Source organism: Eupeodes corollae, chromosome 2 (genome assembly GCF_945859685.1).
Source record: "Eupeodes corollae chromosome 2, idEupCoro1.1, whole genome shotgun sequence".
In the NCBI taxonomy this organism is placed as follows: domain Eukaryota; kingdom Metazoa; phylum Arthropoda; class Insecta; order Diptera; family Syrphidae; genus Eupeodes; species Eupeodes corollae.
Window position 1 is genome coordinate 101,619,241 of NC_079148.1, and position 15,094 is coordinate 101,634,334.

Consider the following 15,094-nt stretch of genomic DNA (forward strand, 5'->3'; position numbering starts at 1 on the left):
CAAAAGATAATATTCATTCCATCCTATAATAAACCTTTAATGAACCCTCTAAAAAAAACCTACCAGTAATATTATGTTGAAAGATATGACCAACAACATTAATAACAATTGGATGAAGATTGGCAATTATTTCAGGATGTTCTTCCATAACATTCAATAGGGTTTCAATTGTATTGAGTAGACCCATTGCCGTAATTGCCTTCTCATCGGAACCCTCCTCGGATTGTAAAACTTGACTAAATGTCGTTGCTAAATGTTGACAAATCTCAACAGCCACTGGTAATAATTGTTCGGTGAAGGTACAAACAATTTTTTGCATAACATTTGTTAAATCTTCATTTTCAGTCTCTCTAATAATAGTTAGTAGCTCCTTGGTGATTTCTTTTATTTGTGGTTCAACAAAAGGTGCTGCATCGTCTTGGGATGATAGGAAATTTTGTAAGCCAATAGCGGCTTCTACTTTAACTGGCAATTCTTTGTCAGTTAATAAGGCATTCGATGTCAGACGCATGATTTCTCCTAGTATTTGGGGATTTTTCAGTTTAATGTCACAGAAATAGTGAACAACCCAGCAGGCACGTGCTCGCATATGACCAACGGGATTCACAAATTCCGGGAATACATAAGTTGTTAGCATTGTTTCGAGTTGATCACGATAGACACGTTTTTTCATAAGAACATCGGCTAGTGTTCCGATCATATGAAGCGCACCATCTTTTTGTTTGTTATCAGCATTTGGTGATGTGATTATCTAAAAAATAAAAAACATTCGTCGATGTTATCAAAAAATGTCTAATACGAAAATGGCTTGTTTCTCTTTTTTATTTTGCGAGTTATCTAAGTTACCTGCATTATAATATTCATAGCCTTGGGAAGTATTCCCTTTCGCTTTTTACAACACGAATGCAAAAGTGTTTGTGCTGCAGGAACTGGACAAGCGTAATCCTCAAAGATATCTATTTCAATTACAATAGATTACGACTGATATTAGAATTAATGTTATTTTATTAAGGTTACCAAATTTCAATCGAATATATTCATGTGGATCACTTTCCCATAAATCTTGATCAGATTCTGTAAATGACATAATTGGGAATATAACATCTTGAATAATAGCAACCATATGGGGTTTAATAAGTTTCCATGAGTATGCATGGCTAACACTGCAAAGAACAAACAAAACAATGATTTAGTCAAGGGTATTTTTTGTTTCTTTTTGAAAATCTTACGCATTTTTCAGATATGATAAAATATTTGTTAAAACTCTCGGCGAAACATAGACATGATTTCTATAATGATCGAGAATTTTAAGTAAGACTTCCAATACGCCAGATGTGAATGTTGGCAGGTACCATTCAGCGAATTTTTGATATTTCTCGCTGACACAATTATTTGGACTTCCATATCTATAAACAAAAAAGCAAACCATATGAAATTTAATCATTTTGACATTTTTTTAAGAGTCAGTTTGTTGTTACATACCTTTCAAACATGCGTACCATAATACGCAATGCCCATTTTTTCGATTTCCACCATGGGAATTCAGGTCTTTCGTCTTCATCCAAGTGCGAACAATCGGGAACCGGTTGTGCAGCAACTTGACGGCATATTTCCATCCACTGTGAGAACATTTCTTTTGTTATCAACTCCAGTGGCAGACTGTATTGTGTTAGTGCATAGTAGATTTTTAGAATTTGTTTTTGTAACAGCACACTCTGTTCGGATGGATCGTTCATTAGATTCACCATCAAACTATAGATCATTGGAAGCAATAGGTTCATTGCTTCATTCAATGGTACACGTTCTTCGGATCTCTTGTATTCGTATGTTTTGACCAATTGATACATTGTCAGGAGAGCTCCATTCCAACTGTTTACATCTAAATCAAGAATCTTCAAATTATTATGCATCTATAAAAATTGTTTGTTTTTAAAAAGACTTTACCCATATTTTGAAGGTAAATGCTAATATTGTCAACTACTTGCGGCCATCGTCCGGGGAAGTCAGTTTTGATAATATGATTGACAGAAATTGACAATTGCACCCTGGAACCAAACAAAAATGGATAAATTATTTTAATTGTATTTTTATGATTAAACAAAAATGCATACTTAATTAAATCAGGAGCATGAACAATTGCATCAACAATACTTGCACGAATCATTGCACGATCTTGTTCATGGATGGAAAATATGATTGCCTCGCCTGGCTTTGTTTCGCGATCCGACCAGTTGTTAGTGATGAAATTTTTGAGGTAGATAGCTCCGGCCTGTCTTACTGGCAGTTCAACAGTGTTTTTCATAACAATTTGTAAAATGGTCGGAACAAAACCAATTATTTTATGGATCTGGAAATAAAGTTTTAAGATATTTAAAATACTCAAATTGATGTGGAAGTTTTGAAAATTCAGTTAAATGCTCAAAATAGTGTGTTACAACTTGGGCAAGTCTATAATAAAAGTTCTGCTTTAAAGGAACGTTAAACACTTCGAAGTTGCACTTGATGAGCATTACCAGAAGCGCGAGTATTACGGTTGAACTGTTTAAGGGGAGGAATGCAGCTGGCTATTTCTCTAGAGCATTAAATATTAAAATAACGGTAATAGAGGGTGAGACAAGAAACATTTCGACGATTTTCAAGTGACGTAAATGATCTTATGATGGTAATATCACCAATCAATCTAAATGCTCTACGTTCAGTATTATCCAAGTCGCTTAAGTAAGTTGCAGGAGCACCAGCCCAGATATGGGAGTTATACTCAAGCTTTGGACGTATATAAGTCTTGTAAATAACAGCCAGATCAGAGGGAGAGAAAAATTCCTTGAATCGCCTTTAGAAAACCCAAACATCTTGCGGCATTTTTGGCGAGATCGCGTATGTGATCTACCACAAAACGTGGTTGGTGATACACATACCGAGAATATCGGGATGTTCAGTCTCGTCGATGCAAGTACCATTTATGGATAATGGCAAGGGAGTTGTATTTCGCTTTAACGATACAAGACAGCATTGGGTTTTCGAAGCATTAAATACCACGCAGTTTTCTAATCCCCATTGTACAATGCTGTTTAGATTAGAATTTAATGAACTTATCATATTTTGTCGTTGCAGTTCCACATCGGAAGAAGAGGGGTGTGAATCTGAAAAGCTAAGAGTACTTTTGTCAGCGAAACAATGCATTGGGTTAGAAGTTGCACACAGGAGATCATTAATAAAAATGAGAAAGAGTGTAGGAGATAAAACAGAGCCCTGGGGCACATCAGCATTTATTTTGAGGTTTTCAGACTTGAATCCAACCAATACAACTTGTATTGAACGATTCGAAAGGTAATTACTAATCCAGTGAAGGAGGGATTCATGAAAACCAAAAACACATTTTCGATAAGAGAGCCTGATGCCAAACCCTATCACCAGTGGACCTATTGCTGCGAAAGCCGTAGTGCCGGTCATTAAGAAGCTTTCGGTCTTCGAGATATTTCTTGAGCTAATAATTAATCAGCGTTTCCATGACCTTGGAAAGAAGGGACGTAAGTGCAATCGGTCGGTAATTAGACGGTGAGGAAATTCGCCTTTTTTGGGAATAGGCTGGACGAATGCGGTTTTTCATCCGCTCGGAACGAGACCTGAGGAGTAGGACAGATGAAAAAGCTTACGCAGTGGTTTTGAATGAAGATGAAGAACACCTCTTCAGAACAATAGCGGGGATACCATCCGGACCAGCAGATTTATGTATATTAAGATCTTTTAGGACTCTCGCTACAGTACGAGTGCGAAAAAAGATTTGTCCATAGAATCATTAACTCGTTTAAGTACAGGCGGAGTCATAACACTCACTGGCAGCGTTGAATTGGCGGCGAACTGCCTAGCAAAGGGATTTGCTTTCTCTAAAAAGCTAACAAGTGGAGTGTCATTCACAACGAGCGTAGGAACCGAGGAATAGGAAGAATTCCTCACATTTTTTACAAATGACTAAACATTTTTACTGCCTTTGGGACATTGCAGTATTTTTTGCCGTAATTTTTGGTCATGTAAAAATTTGGTCCGTCGAATATATGCGTTGCAGGCCTTCCTGGCTTGCTTGAACTTATTCCGGTTTTCCTCAGTTGGATCGGCTTTAAAACAACGGTAACTTACCTTCTTGACCCTAATAACCTCTTTACAGCTCGCATCGAAGCATAGTGACCAGTTAAAGATCCTAAAATAATTATTGGAACCGTCCAAGTTGGCTTTCTCGTATTGTCAAACGGTTTTCTTAGGAGCTCTTTCTTTAACTGGAGAGTTTTTACACGAGAAATTTGCTGATATGACACAATGGTCAGATGTGCCTAGAGGAGATGAAACACTTATAGTGTACTTACCAGGGTCAGAGGTAAGAAACAAGTAACCGATATTCGAGTGGGCTCGTTGACCACCTGAGTTAGGTGGTTTAACTCAGCGAAGATCTCAGCAAACACTCCTTCTGGTGTTGACTGGCCCGAATATAGAAGCCATGAAGAATTGTGTACAATGAAATCGCCCGTAACAACGATTTCAGTGGGAGGTTAGGACGAAACAATTCTTTGGATGGAATCAGGCAAAGCCTCAAATTCACGAGAAGTTGACACATTTGCAGTAAAATTATAACATAAAATAGTTTAAGGAGGTTTTTGTATGAAATTTTATACTCACAGTTTAAGGCAGCTGCTTGCCGAATTTATAATTGAATATAAGAATGAAATAACAACAACTTGTGTGTGCTACCACCAACTTCATAGGCTGGAGTTATAGCTATTTCACGGGGGCCAACCCGATCATCAGACTCCTTTAGTGGTGCTTAATCGCTTTTTGTTCAATTTAATTTTTGAAGAACTTTTGCCCGAGCTGGGCTTGAACAAGCGATCTAGCGTGTGAGGAGCTAGTGCACTACGCACTACGCCACCGCACCCACATGAAAGTTGTAAGCCAATTACAGGTTTTTTCGTTCTATCGAACTATACTATTCTAAGCACACACAAGTAATTGTTGTTGTTTTATTCAGTTTTTTCTATTATCTCCTCTCTTTAAAATAGTTTAAATTCATAAATGTAAAAAAAGGAACTAATTTCGTGGACATTAAAATGGATACAAAGTTTAGAAAAATTAAATTAAATGCAAAGCTATTCAGGATTTAAAAATTAGTTTAATATCTAGTAGCCTGGCCCTTAGCTTAATTTACAGTGTGACATCTGTTGAACATTGAGTCAAATAATCGCCGGCTTCCGTCATTTGAAATATTGCACCACTCCTGTTGAACCATCATCCACAGTTTGGTTTAATTTTTCCCAACCGCGCATTTTAAATGTCTCCCAAAATGTTCTATGGGAATTAAGTCAGGCAATTAGGATGGCCACATAATACGCCGATTTTTTGGTCCTTAAAATACTTTGGAGCAATTTTGGATGAGAAAAATTTTAAGATTTGGATGGGTGCTAAGAGGCGTTGTGGTGCTGTAGAACACATTTGAGAGGCAGGTTCTCGTCCGCATTAGACATCATCGTATCCCTCATGATATTCACCTTCATATTTTGATCAATTTTACCCTCAATTGAATGTTTTTGTCCAACGCCATACCAAGAAAATTAATCCCAAAGTATGATACTGCCGCCATCATTCTTGACCGTTTTCTGGATGTATTTGGGAGTCAGTTAGCATACCGCCATACTGTTTCATACAGGCCAGCTGTTTTGGCACTAAGTGAAACCCAAGTAGGTGAGGATTCCGATCCTGCTGAATTTTTTATTCATGGGTATAGCTTGGTGCCTTTATTCTTTTCCCACCATGGCCTCGCCATATACATTAGGAATGATGTTGCTTATCAGCTCTTACCACAATATGGTCTTTGCACCAATTCCTTTTTTAATTATATGTGGTTTAAATTCTCCGTGAATAAGCAAATCATTCACTACTGCTTCCTTTATCGAAGCCCAAATTTAGACAGAGTATCAACTTCTCGTGAATTTGATGCTTTGTCTGATTCCATCCAAAGAATTGTTTCGTCCTATCCTCGCACTGAAATCGTTGTTACGGGCGATTTCAATGTACACAATTCTTCATGGCTTCAACATTCAGGCCAGACAACACCCGATGGAGTGTGTGCAGAAATCTTCGCTGAGTTGAACCACCTAACTCAGCTTGTCAACGAGCCCACCCGAATATCGGACGTTGAAGGTCGAGCAGAAAACACTCTTGACTTGTTTCTAACCTCTGACCCTGATAAGTACACTGTTAGTGTTCTATCTCCTCTAGGCACATCTGACCATTGTGTTATATCAGCAAATTTCTCGTGTCAAAACTGTTCAGTTAAAGAAAGAGCTCCTATGAGAACCGTTTGGCAATACGAGAAAGCCAACTGGGACGGCCTCAATAATTACTTCAGGATCTTTAACTGGTCACTATGCTTCCTCGATAGTGACGTTGACGCCAGCGCTGATATGATCACAAGTTTAATTCTCCTGGGAATGAGAACTTTTATACCAAACAGGGTTAAAAGTATCAGACCCAAGGAAAACGCTTGGTTTGATGCGAGCTGTAAAGAGGTTATTAGGGCCAAAGAGGTTAGTTTCCGTTGCTATAAAGCCAACCGTACTGAGGAAAGCCGGAAAAAGTTCAAACAAGCCAGGAAGGCCTGCAACGCCCTTATTCGACGGACCAAATTTTTACATGACCAAAATTTACGGCAAAAAATACTGCAATGTCCCAAAGGCAGTAAAAATTTTTGGTCATTTGTAAAAAACATGAGGAATTCTTCCTCTTCTTCGGTTCCTACGCTCGTTGATAATGACACTCCTTTTGTTAGCTCTTTAGAGAAAGCTAATCTCTTTGCTAGGCAGTTCGCCGCCAATTCTACGCTGCCAGTGAGTGTTATGACTCCGCCTGTACTTGAGCGAGTTAGTGATTCTATGGGACCAATCTTTTTTCGCACTCGTACTGTGGCAAGAGTCCTAAGAGATCTAAACACACATAAATCCGCTGGTCCGGATGGTATCCCCGCTATTGTTCTGAAGAGGTGTTCTTCAACGCTGGCAAAACCACTGCGTAAGCTTTTTCATCTGTCCTACTCCTCAGGTCTCGTTCCGAGCGGATGGAAAAGGGCATTTGTCCAGCCTATTCCCAAAAAAGGCGAATCTTCCTCACCCTCTAACTACCGACCGATTGCACTTACGTCCCTTCTTTGCAAGGTCATTGAAACGCTGTTAAATTATCAGCTTAAGAAATATCTCGAAGACCGAAAGCTTCTTAATGACCGAAAATACGGCTTTCGTAGCAATAGGTCCACTGGTGATCTCATGGTTCATCTCACGGAACAGTGGAACAAATCTTTACATAGTTTTGGAGAAAGTATGATTATTGAACATGATATTTCAAAAGCATTTGATAGGGTTTGGCATCAGGCTCTCTTATCGAAAATGCGTGCATTCGGTTTTCATGAATCCCTGCTTCATTGGATTAGTAATTACCTTTCGGATCGTTCAATACAAGTAGTATTGGATGGATTCAAGTCTGAAAACCATAAAATAAATGCTGGTGTGCCCCAGGGCTCTGTTTTATCTCCAACACTCTTTCTCATTTTTATTAATGATCTTCTGTCTGCAACATCTAATCCAATACATTGTTTCGCTGACGATAGTACTCTTAGCTTTTCATATTCGTTTTCAGACTCACATCCCTCTTCTTCGGATGTGGAACTGCAACGACAAAATATGATAAGCTCATTAAATTCCGATCTAAACAGCATTGTTCAATGGGGATTAAAAAACCGCGTGGAATTTAATGCTTCGAAAACCCAATGCTGTCTTGTATCGTTAAAGCGAGATATACCCCCATTGCCATTATCCATGGATGGCACTTGCATCAATGAGACTGAACACCTCGATATTCTCGGTATGTGTGTCACCAACCACCTCTTATGGAATGATCACAAACGCGATGTCGCCAAAAATGCCGCAAGGTGTTTGGGTTTTCTTAGGCGATGTAAGAAATATTTCACCCCTTCTGATCTGGCTGTTATCTACAAGACTTACATACGTCCAAAGCTTGAGTATAACTCCCATCTCTGGGCTGGTGCTCCTGCAACTTACTTAAGCCTCTTCGATAGTATTGAACGTAGAGCATTTAAATTGATAGGTGATAATATCATCATAAGTTCATTTACTTCGCTTGAACATCGTCGTAAGGTCTCTTGTCTGACCCTTTTTTACCGTTATTTTAACGGCTTATGCTCTAGTGAAATAGCCAGTTGCATTCCTCCCCTTAAACAGTTCAACCGTAATACTCGCGCTTCTAAGAATGCTCATCAGTATACCCTCGAGCCCAACTTCGGTCGTACTGTCAAATACAGAGATTCGTTCTTTAGCCGTACTACGCGAATGTGGATTGCCTTACCACACTCTGTCTTTCCTAGTCATTGCAATATTCAGGAATTCAAAACCAATGTGCACCGACATCTCCTTTTAAACCCTCTCTCCTCTTCCTAGTGCTCACACTGTGCATCTGCATAATAAGGGTAGTATCCCCTTGAGTGTGTGTTTATTATAAAAAAAAAAAAAAAAAGTTCTTTCATATTAAGCCTTCTAACGGTTTGTCTTTCATCACTTCCGAACAAATGTACCTTTTTTCTTCCATCCACAAAATATTCCTCCACTTTTTGCCTCCTTCTGGCCCACTTCAATCAAAATGACCGTGGGCGAATTTAAACCGCTTTGTTATATTCTGTTTTCCTTAGAAAGGACACCATTCTTGCGATCCTTCTGAGCAAGTTAGCTTCAACAAGTCTACTACGAACAGTTTTGCAAGTTATTGGAAGCTGTAGTTTGTTTTTTATTTCCCTTGCAGACTTGTATGGATCTTTTTTTGAGGCGCAAATTATCTTTCAGCCATCTCGTTTGGTTGGTTTGCTTGGTTTTCCCTCTGTTTTTTGGCTCTCAGCGTCAAATTGCTTTTGAAATCAACTTGAGAGATCTGCTCATTATCCTGGCTATTTTCGTCAAAGATTTCCCTACTCTTCGTAGAACTTAAATGACAGCTTTCTCTTCTAGGGAACAATGGAATTGTATTATCATTAAAACAATTTGAATTTAAGTCCTAAAGTGAACTTATTGTTTTATAAAAGTAAAACAAAATATTACAAGCTAATATTTTTGAATTTAGTTAAATATTAAGGTTTGTGTTTCAATGTGTTTCTATTTTAATGTCCACCAAACATACAGTCTTAGCTAAGGAATATGTTATTTTGCATGAGAAAGTTAAACTACTTCTAATGTATGTTGTTGTTTTAATTTGGTTTTACTCTTAGCAACTGTCTCTGTATCTAATTTAATGTCCATGTCTGTATGTGCAACTATTAGAACCTTAATCACTGCCTATAAAGGGTCATTCATTTTAGTGGTCTTAGTTAATATTGGATATTTAAAACCTATTAAACTCAACTATCTTTTGAAATCTACAACGGATTACATAAGAACAGAAGAAAGCGTTAAAATTATTATTATTAAATGGTTATAACCGACTGACTGCTGAAGTAATAAATTTGTTAAAAAAAACTTGGAGATTAGAAGCCATACTGATGTCGTAAGGGGCCAATTATCTCTATCATTGGTTTTCATCATTGAAACCAATCATTGAAATTTGTTTGGCAAGACATTTATACGAATAATGTTTACGGACAGAAATCTGTCATTAGAATTGTGTGAAGTTGGAGGAAATCAATGGTTCGTTTCACTTTTAAACAGTGTTAGCTGTTTACAAACAATTATTTTCCGTCCAGAAAATAGAAAGTTACATTTTTAGTAAAAAATAACTCAAGTTTTTGTTTCTCAAAAATAATCTTTGTGTGATCGATCAATACATATTTTCAATTTCTAATCAAACGCAAACAAAATCAAATATTCATTTACAGTGCTGCACAAAAGTCTGCGTACAATTACGAAATATTGAAAATTATACACAAAAGTTTGGAAAAAAGGAAAAAAAAATAATTATTGTTCCTTATTACTTTTGGTCCCAGTATTTTGTCGGATATCCTTTTAGCTTTATGACTTCTCTTAAGCGGGTTTGTATGGACCCTACAAGTTTCTCTGTATAAGAACTGCTTATATTATTCCATTCAGATAATAAGGCTTTTAACTGAGGTTTATTTCGGATATAGTGGATGCGGATCTTAATTTCTAAAGCATCCTATAGGTGCTCTATGGGGTTTATATCTGGACTCTGTGGTGGGGTTCGTAGCAAATGGAGAGCATTGTATGCCAGCCACATACGTGTATTATGTTCGATTTGTTTGGGGTCGTTATCTTGGTGGAAATAGTAATCGTCTGCAAACAGCAAAATTTCGGCACTTGTTTTTAAATTTCGTTTGAGGATGTCAATATAAACATATTCATCTATGATCCCTCGATTATTTCCAGCTTTCCGAAGAAGCCATACAGTCCCATACCATAACAACTCTACCACCGTGCTTTACAGTCTTGATAGTGTACTTTGGATTAAGGGCATCGTTTGGTTTTCACCATACCCTCAAACGACCGACAGACCCAAAATTGTTAAATTTCGACTCGACGGAAAATAAAACTTTTCGCCAGAAGTCCGGAGACTTCCTAACATACTCCTTTGCGAACGAGAGTCGTTTCTGTCCGTTGATGTTATTGACAAATGGGTTTTTCTTTGGTGTGCATGACTTTAACTTCCCTTGAACTATTACTCTTCTAACCGTTTCTGGATGCACTTTGACGTTGTTAGGTTTTTTAAGTTGTACGCTTACCGAGTTTGCCGTTGTGAAGGGATCTTGGTCCACCATCCATCTTAATCATATCAGCATAATCAGCCTCTCACGTTTCGTAAGGGACTCAAACTGGTTTCATTGAGCTTAGGAGGAAGCCTCAAGATTCAACTGTTTTAACGAATTTTAACTGTTAACTGTCTCACCCTTATATTCAGCCAGATCATTGATCTTAAAAAACAGTTAAAGCCATGATTTGAAAGAACGTTTAAGTTTCGATTATAACCATTATTTCAATTTATAACGTCTTTTAGGAAAACTACTTCAGTAGATACTATTATGAACTTAAAAAATATTTTACCCTGAAAATTTTCATTTTTCTTTGCATTAACGTGTTTACATTCACGTGAATCAAATTATTCATCCGAATCGAACAGCAGATTGTCTTTGAAATTTATTTATAAAATAAAAAATGAAATCCATCTGTTGCATTTCTTGGTCAACAAATCAATTCAAAAAGAAAATCATTCGCATTAAATTCAATCTGGCAATACCATGACCATCCAACGGACAACGATAAGAATACAAAACTGCAGAAACGTCATTCATCGTTTTTACTTGTTGTGCATCGATATTCTTGCCACCAACACATTCAATTGATTTGACATAACTATAAACACAAGAAACAAAGAGAATTTCGTAAAGACGAATAAAAAGAAAACTTCAAAAAAAGAGAGAAAGAACATTATGAGACAGAAAGATTCCTCCATTCTCTGCCTTTGCCATCCATTAGTAGAATTGAAGGAAAAAATCTGCCAAAATGTAATTGAAAAATTCAATTTTGATGACTAATTGAACATTTATCTCAAAGATTAATTCATTAATCTTAATTAACCTCACACCCTCCACAGCCCGCATCGATTACCAACCAATTTCGAGTGGAATTTCTGCTCCAAAAATCATCTTATTGGCAGAGCACATGGCTTTGCAATTGCCAATGGCCAACCATGCGATGGCATTTCAATTTCAATCCCACTGTCGCTGCTCGTTGGTGATTTGGTTTTAATTTGTCTCACCACATTGCACTCTAATTATGATGTTTTTGAATATGACCAAATTAATTTGGGGGATTGCAATTTAATAATCATCATACCTGGGATAGTTGTTCTTCAGCCTGTTTTCGTTGGTCAGGCAAAGGATCTATTGTTGCTCGGAGGAGCTCTGTTAGCTTGGTTTGATCCATTTTAGGTTGATTTCTATCGCAATTGGTCGCGCACAGAAGTTTCAATTGTTTGGCTGGATTTATTTTTTAATCAATTCAGCACCGATTTATTTATATATTTAACTTCACAAAAACAGGAGAGGACTTCTTTTTTGTCGAGTTAAAAAAATGAAAACGCGGCGGTGGTGGACCGGCGGTAGACAAAGTAGACGAGATTTTCTTTTTCACATTCGTAAAATTGAAATTCGGTCCTCTCCTCATCAGTTTTTCGTTCAGCTTGCAGAATTGAGATTTGCATTGAAAAGAGATGGCTGGAGTGTTGGATGGGTGAATGTCAGCTGGTTGACGAGAGTTAAAACGAGATGGCAAGGGTTGGAAATGAGGTGGTTCGTTAAAAAATGTGATTTGACGAAGGTGATTGCCATTTTGGCGGTAAGAAATAGAATAATGGAACGGAAACCCGTCTGAAATAATGAGAGTTAAATTTCTTAAATTTAAATCGTCAGTTTTAAATTCAAAATGTTTTATAAAAAAAATATAATAAGTTATCATACAACTTAGAATTACGGTTAGGCTGTAATTCTGAAATTTCTAAGTCAAAGAAACTGGAATTTAAGTCTTTAGTTTCTCAATAATTGTCTTTTAGAAATACTTTGATCTAATTAACTTGAATCAATTTTTTTAACGATTCTTTTAATAAGTTTAAATTTCATTCACATTAGCTATGCGAGTAAACATCCAAATACCTGGAAATTTTTTACATTTAAAAGTTTTGTTTTAATGTAAAAAATATTAAATATTAACTTCCCAGAGGAAGTCATTGTAATAGGTCCGATTTGTCAAATTAAAAATTTTGAGATTTCTCGACGTTTCAAGCTTCCTAGAATCGAAATAAATTTTTTTAGAAAGATGTCTGTCCGTGCTGTGTATGTACGTTCGTACGTTCGCGACGTTTTTTTCGTCTTCCAAAGCTCAAGAACCAGAAGAGATATCGACTTCAAATAAATTTTGTTGTACAGATAATAAGGCAGAAAGATGCAGGAAGGGCTCTCAAGGTGGTGGCGTGGGTGGTTTTTTTACCATAGCAGTTTAAAAAAAATGTGAACATTTTGTTTAACCCTAAATATCTTAAAAATCAAAAACGCTAGAGACTTGAATTAAATTTTATATAATATATTGTAACGTGATATTAAACAAGTATATTTTTCGAAAAAAATTCAATTAACGTTTTTTTTTATAAATCAGAAAAACTAAAAAAAAATTATCACCTCGAAAATTTTACGAATACAAAATAATTTTATCTCCAAAATAAATTTCTACAACAAAAACTAAAGTTTTTAACATTTGGTAAAAAAAAAAACAAAAACTCTAAGCTGGTAAAAAATGATTTTCGACTCAAATATCTTTTCAAAAATTTGAGATTGTGGCTTCCAACTAATTTTATCTTATAAGACATTCGTAAAAATTTGATAAAAATAGAATTGACAGTTTTTTGACAAAAAATAAAAACCTAAAAAAAAAACAATACTAAAACTTGGTAAAAATTGATTTTCAACTTAAATATCTTTTAAAAATTTTGAGATATTAGCTTTAAACTACTTTTATCTTTTAAAACATATTGTTTTCAACATCCAGTAAAATTGCGAGAAAAATCGAATTGACAGTTTTTTTACAAAAAACAAAAACTTAAAAGAAAATTTAAGAAAATTTGGTAAATCAACTCTCAAATATCTTTTAATATCTTTTCAAAACTTTGAGATTATGGATTTCAGCTAGTTTTAACTTACAAGAAATATTGTTTTTAACATTCTGAAAAACCTAAGAAAAAACAATACTGAAACTTGGTAAAAATTTACTTTCGACTGAAATAGATTTTCAAAAATTAAAAATATTGTCTCCAAACTCTTTTTATTTCATAGAAAATATTGTTCATACAAAAATAAAAAAATATTACGCAAATTTGGTAAAAATTGATGTTCGGTTCTTGATATCTCTCAAATTAATTTCATTCATCCAATTTGTAAAAATTAAAGAAATGCTACTTAAATTGGTCAACATTTCTTTTTGACTTAAAATCTATTTCACAAAACTAGATTTTTAAACTAAACTATTTCTTTATATGAAAAATATTGTAAGTAATTTAAAGTTTTTAAGAATAATTCAACTGATAACTTTTTTAACCCAACACGAAAACCTGCAAGCTTTTAAGCAAGACAAATCGACTGACGGAATGGGAACTTATTAGCGTGCGTCGCATCCCAGCCTCTTTTTTCTTTTAATTTAGTTACTTATTGGTTTTAATGAAGTAGATTGCTCTATTTTCAAAAAAGTGAATGGTTTTGCAAAAATAGATTTCTTCGATGAGTCTATACCTCTGAATCACTCGAAGGTGTTTTGTACAGCTTTGTATACTTTTCTCACTGTGTTTGTTTTACGTAGGTATTTTTTAATGTTTATAAACAATACTTTTTATATTTGTAAGTGGGTTTGAGACTGTTTGGAACATAAAGACTAAAATATTTTTACAATGCAAATGATAACAGATTGTTAACTCTGAGAGTCGCAATTTTAATCTAGGCGATCGTAAAATGAACGAAACGTGGGGCATGATATCTCCTTAATAACATTAAATCCACTGTTATAAAGCAATTCAATTATTAACACAAGTCATTGAACGCACCCGACATACTTATTTGATAAAACATATAGTTTCCGTGGCGTTTTCTGTGTTCCACTTAGCGCCCGTCCTGCTGGAATCACATGTCGTCTAAATCCATTTGGTTCAATTTGAGCTATACAAAATTTGTTATCAACATTATGAAGCGCTCGTTTTCAAAAAAGTACAGACCAATTACGACGCCGTACCGCCCGGCCCAAAATCCATACCAAACGGTAACTTTTTGAGGATGCATTATCACCTGTTGAACCTCACTAAAGATGATTTTTTGGCCAAAACTGTGGTCATCTTCCAAACGATTGATAGACCAGTCAGCGGACAAACGTCCTTGTTTATGGTCATTAACTTTGAGCTCCTGGGTCAGTTGGATCTTATACGGGTGTAGTCCCAAGCCCTTAGGCAAAATTCGCCAAGTTGAAGTCTGCGAAAGGCCGAGTTCTTGTGCACGGCGAGGAATAGACTG

At 36.0% G+C, this 15,094-nt stretch overlaps 1 protein-coding gene across 1 annotated transcript in view; it reads right to left on the reverse strand.

The window, feature by feature from the left end:
• The window catches only part of LOC129944643 (importin-7), a 31,228-nt gene extending 19,050 nt beyond the window's left edge, over nucleotides 1-12,178 (reverse strand). The window contains exons 1-8 of the mRNA XM_056054209.1: nucleotides 11,886-12,178; nucleotides 2,112-2,347; nucleotides 1,945-2,045; nucleotides 1,483-1,879; nucleotides 1,230-1,406; nucleotides 1,018-1,163; nucleotides 847-956; nucleotides 64-751 (exon numbers count right to left, since the gene is read on the reverse strand). Of these exons, the coding sequence (XP_055910184.1) occupies nucleotides 64-751; nucleotides 847-956; nucleotides 1,018-1,163; nucleotides 1,230-1,406; nucleotides 1,483-1,879; nucleotides 1,945-2,045; nucleotides 2,112-2,347; nucleotides 11,886-11,975 (1,945 nt within the window). The 5' untranslated portion in view covers nucleotides 11,976-12,178. The remainder of the gene's footprint in view (nucleotides 1-63; nucleotides 752-846; nucleotides 957-1,017; nucleotides 1,164-1,229; nucleotides 1,407-1,482; nucleotides 1,880-1,944; nucleotides 2,046-2,111; nucleotides 2,348-11,885) is intronic.
• Nucleotides 12,179-15,094: the final 2,916 nt, after the last annotated feature.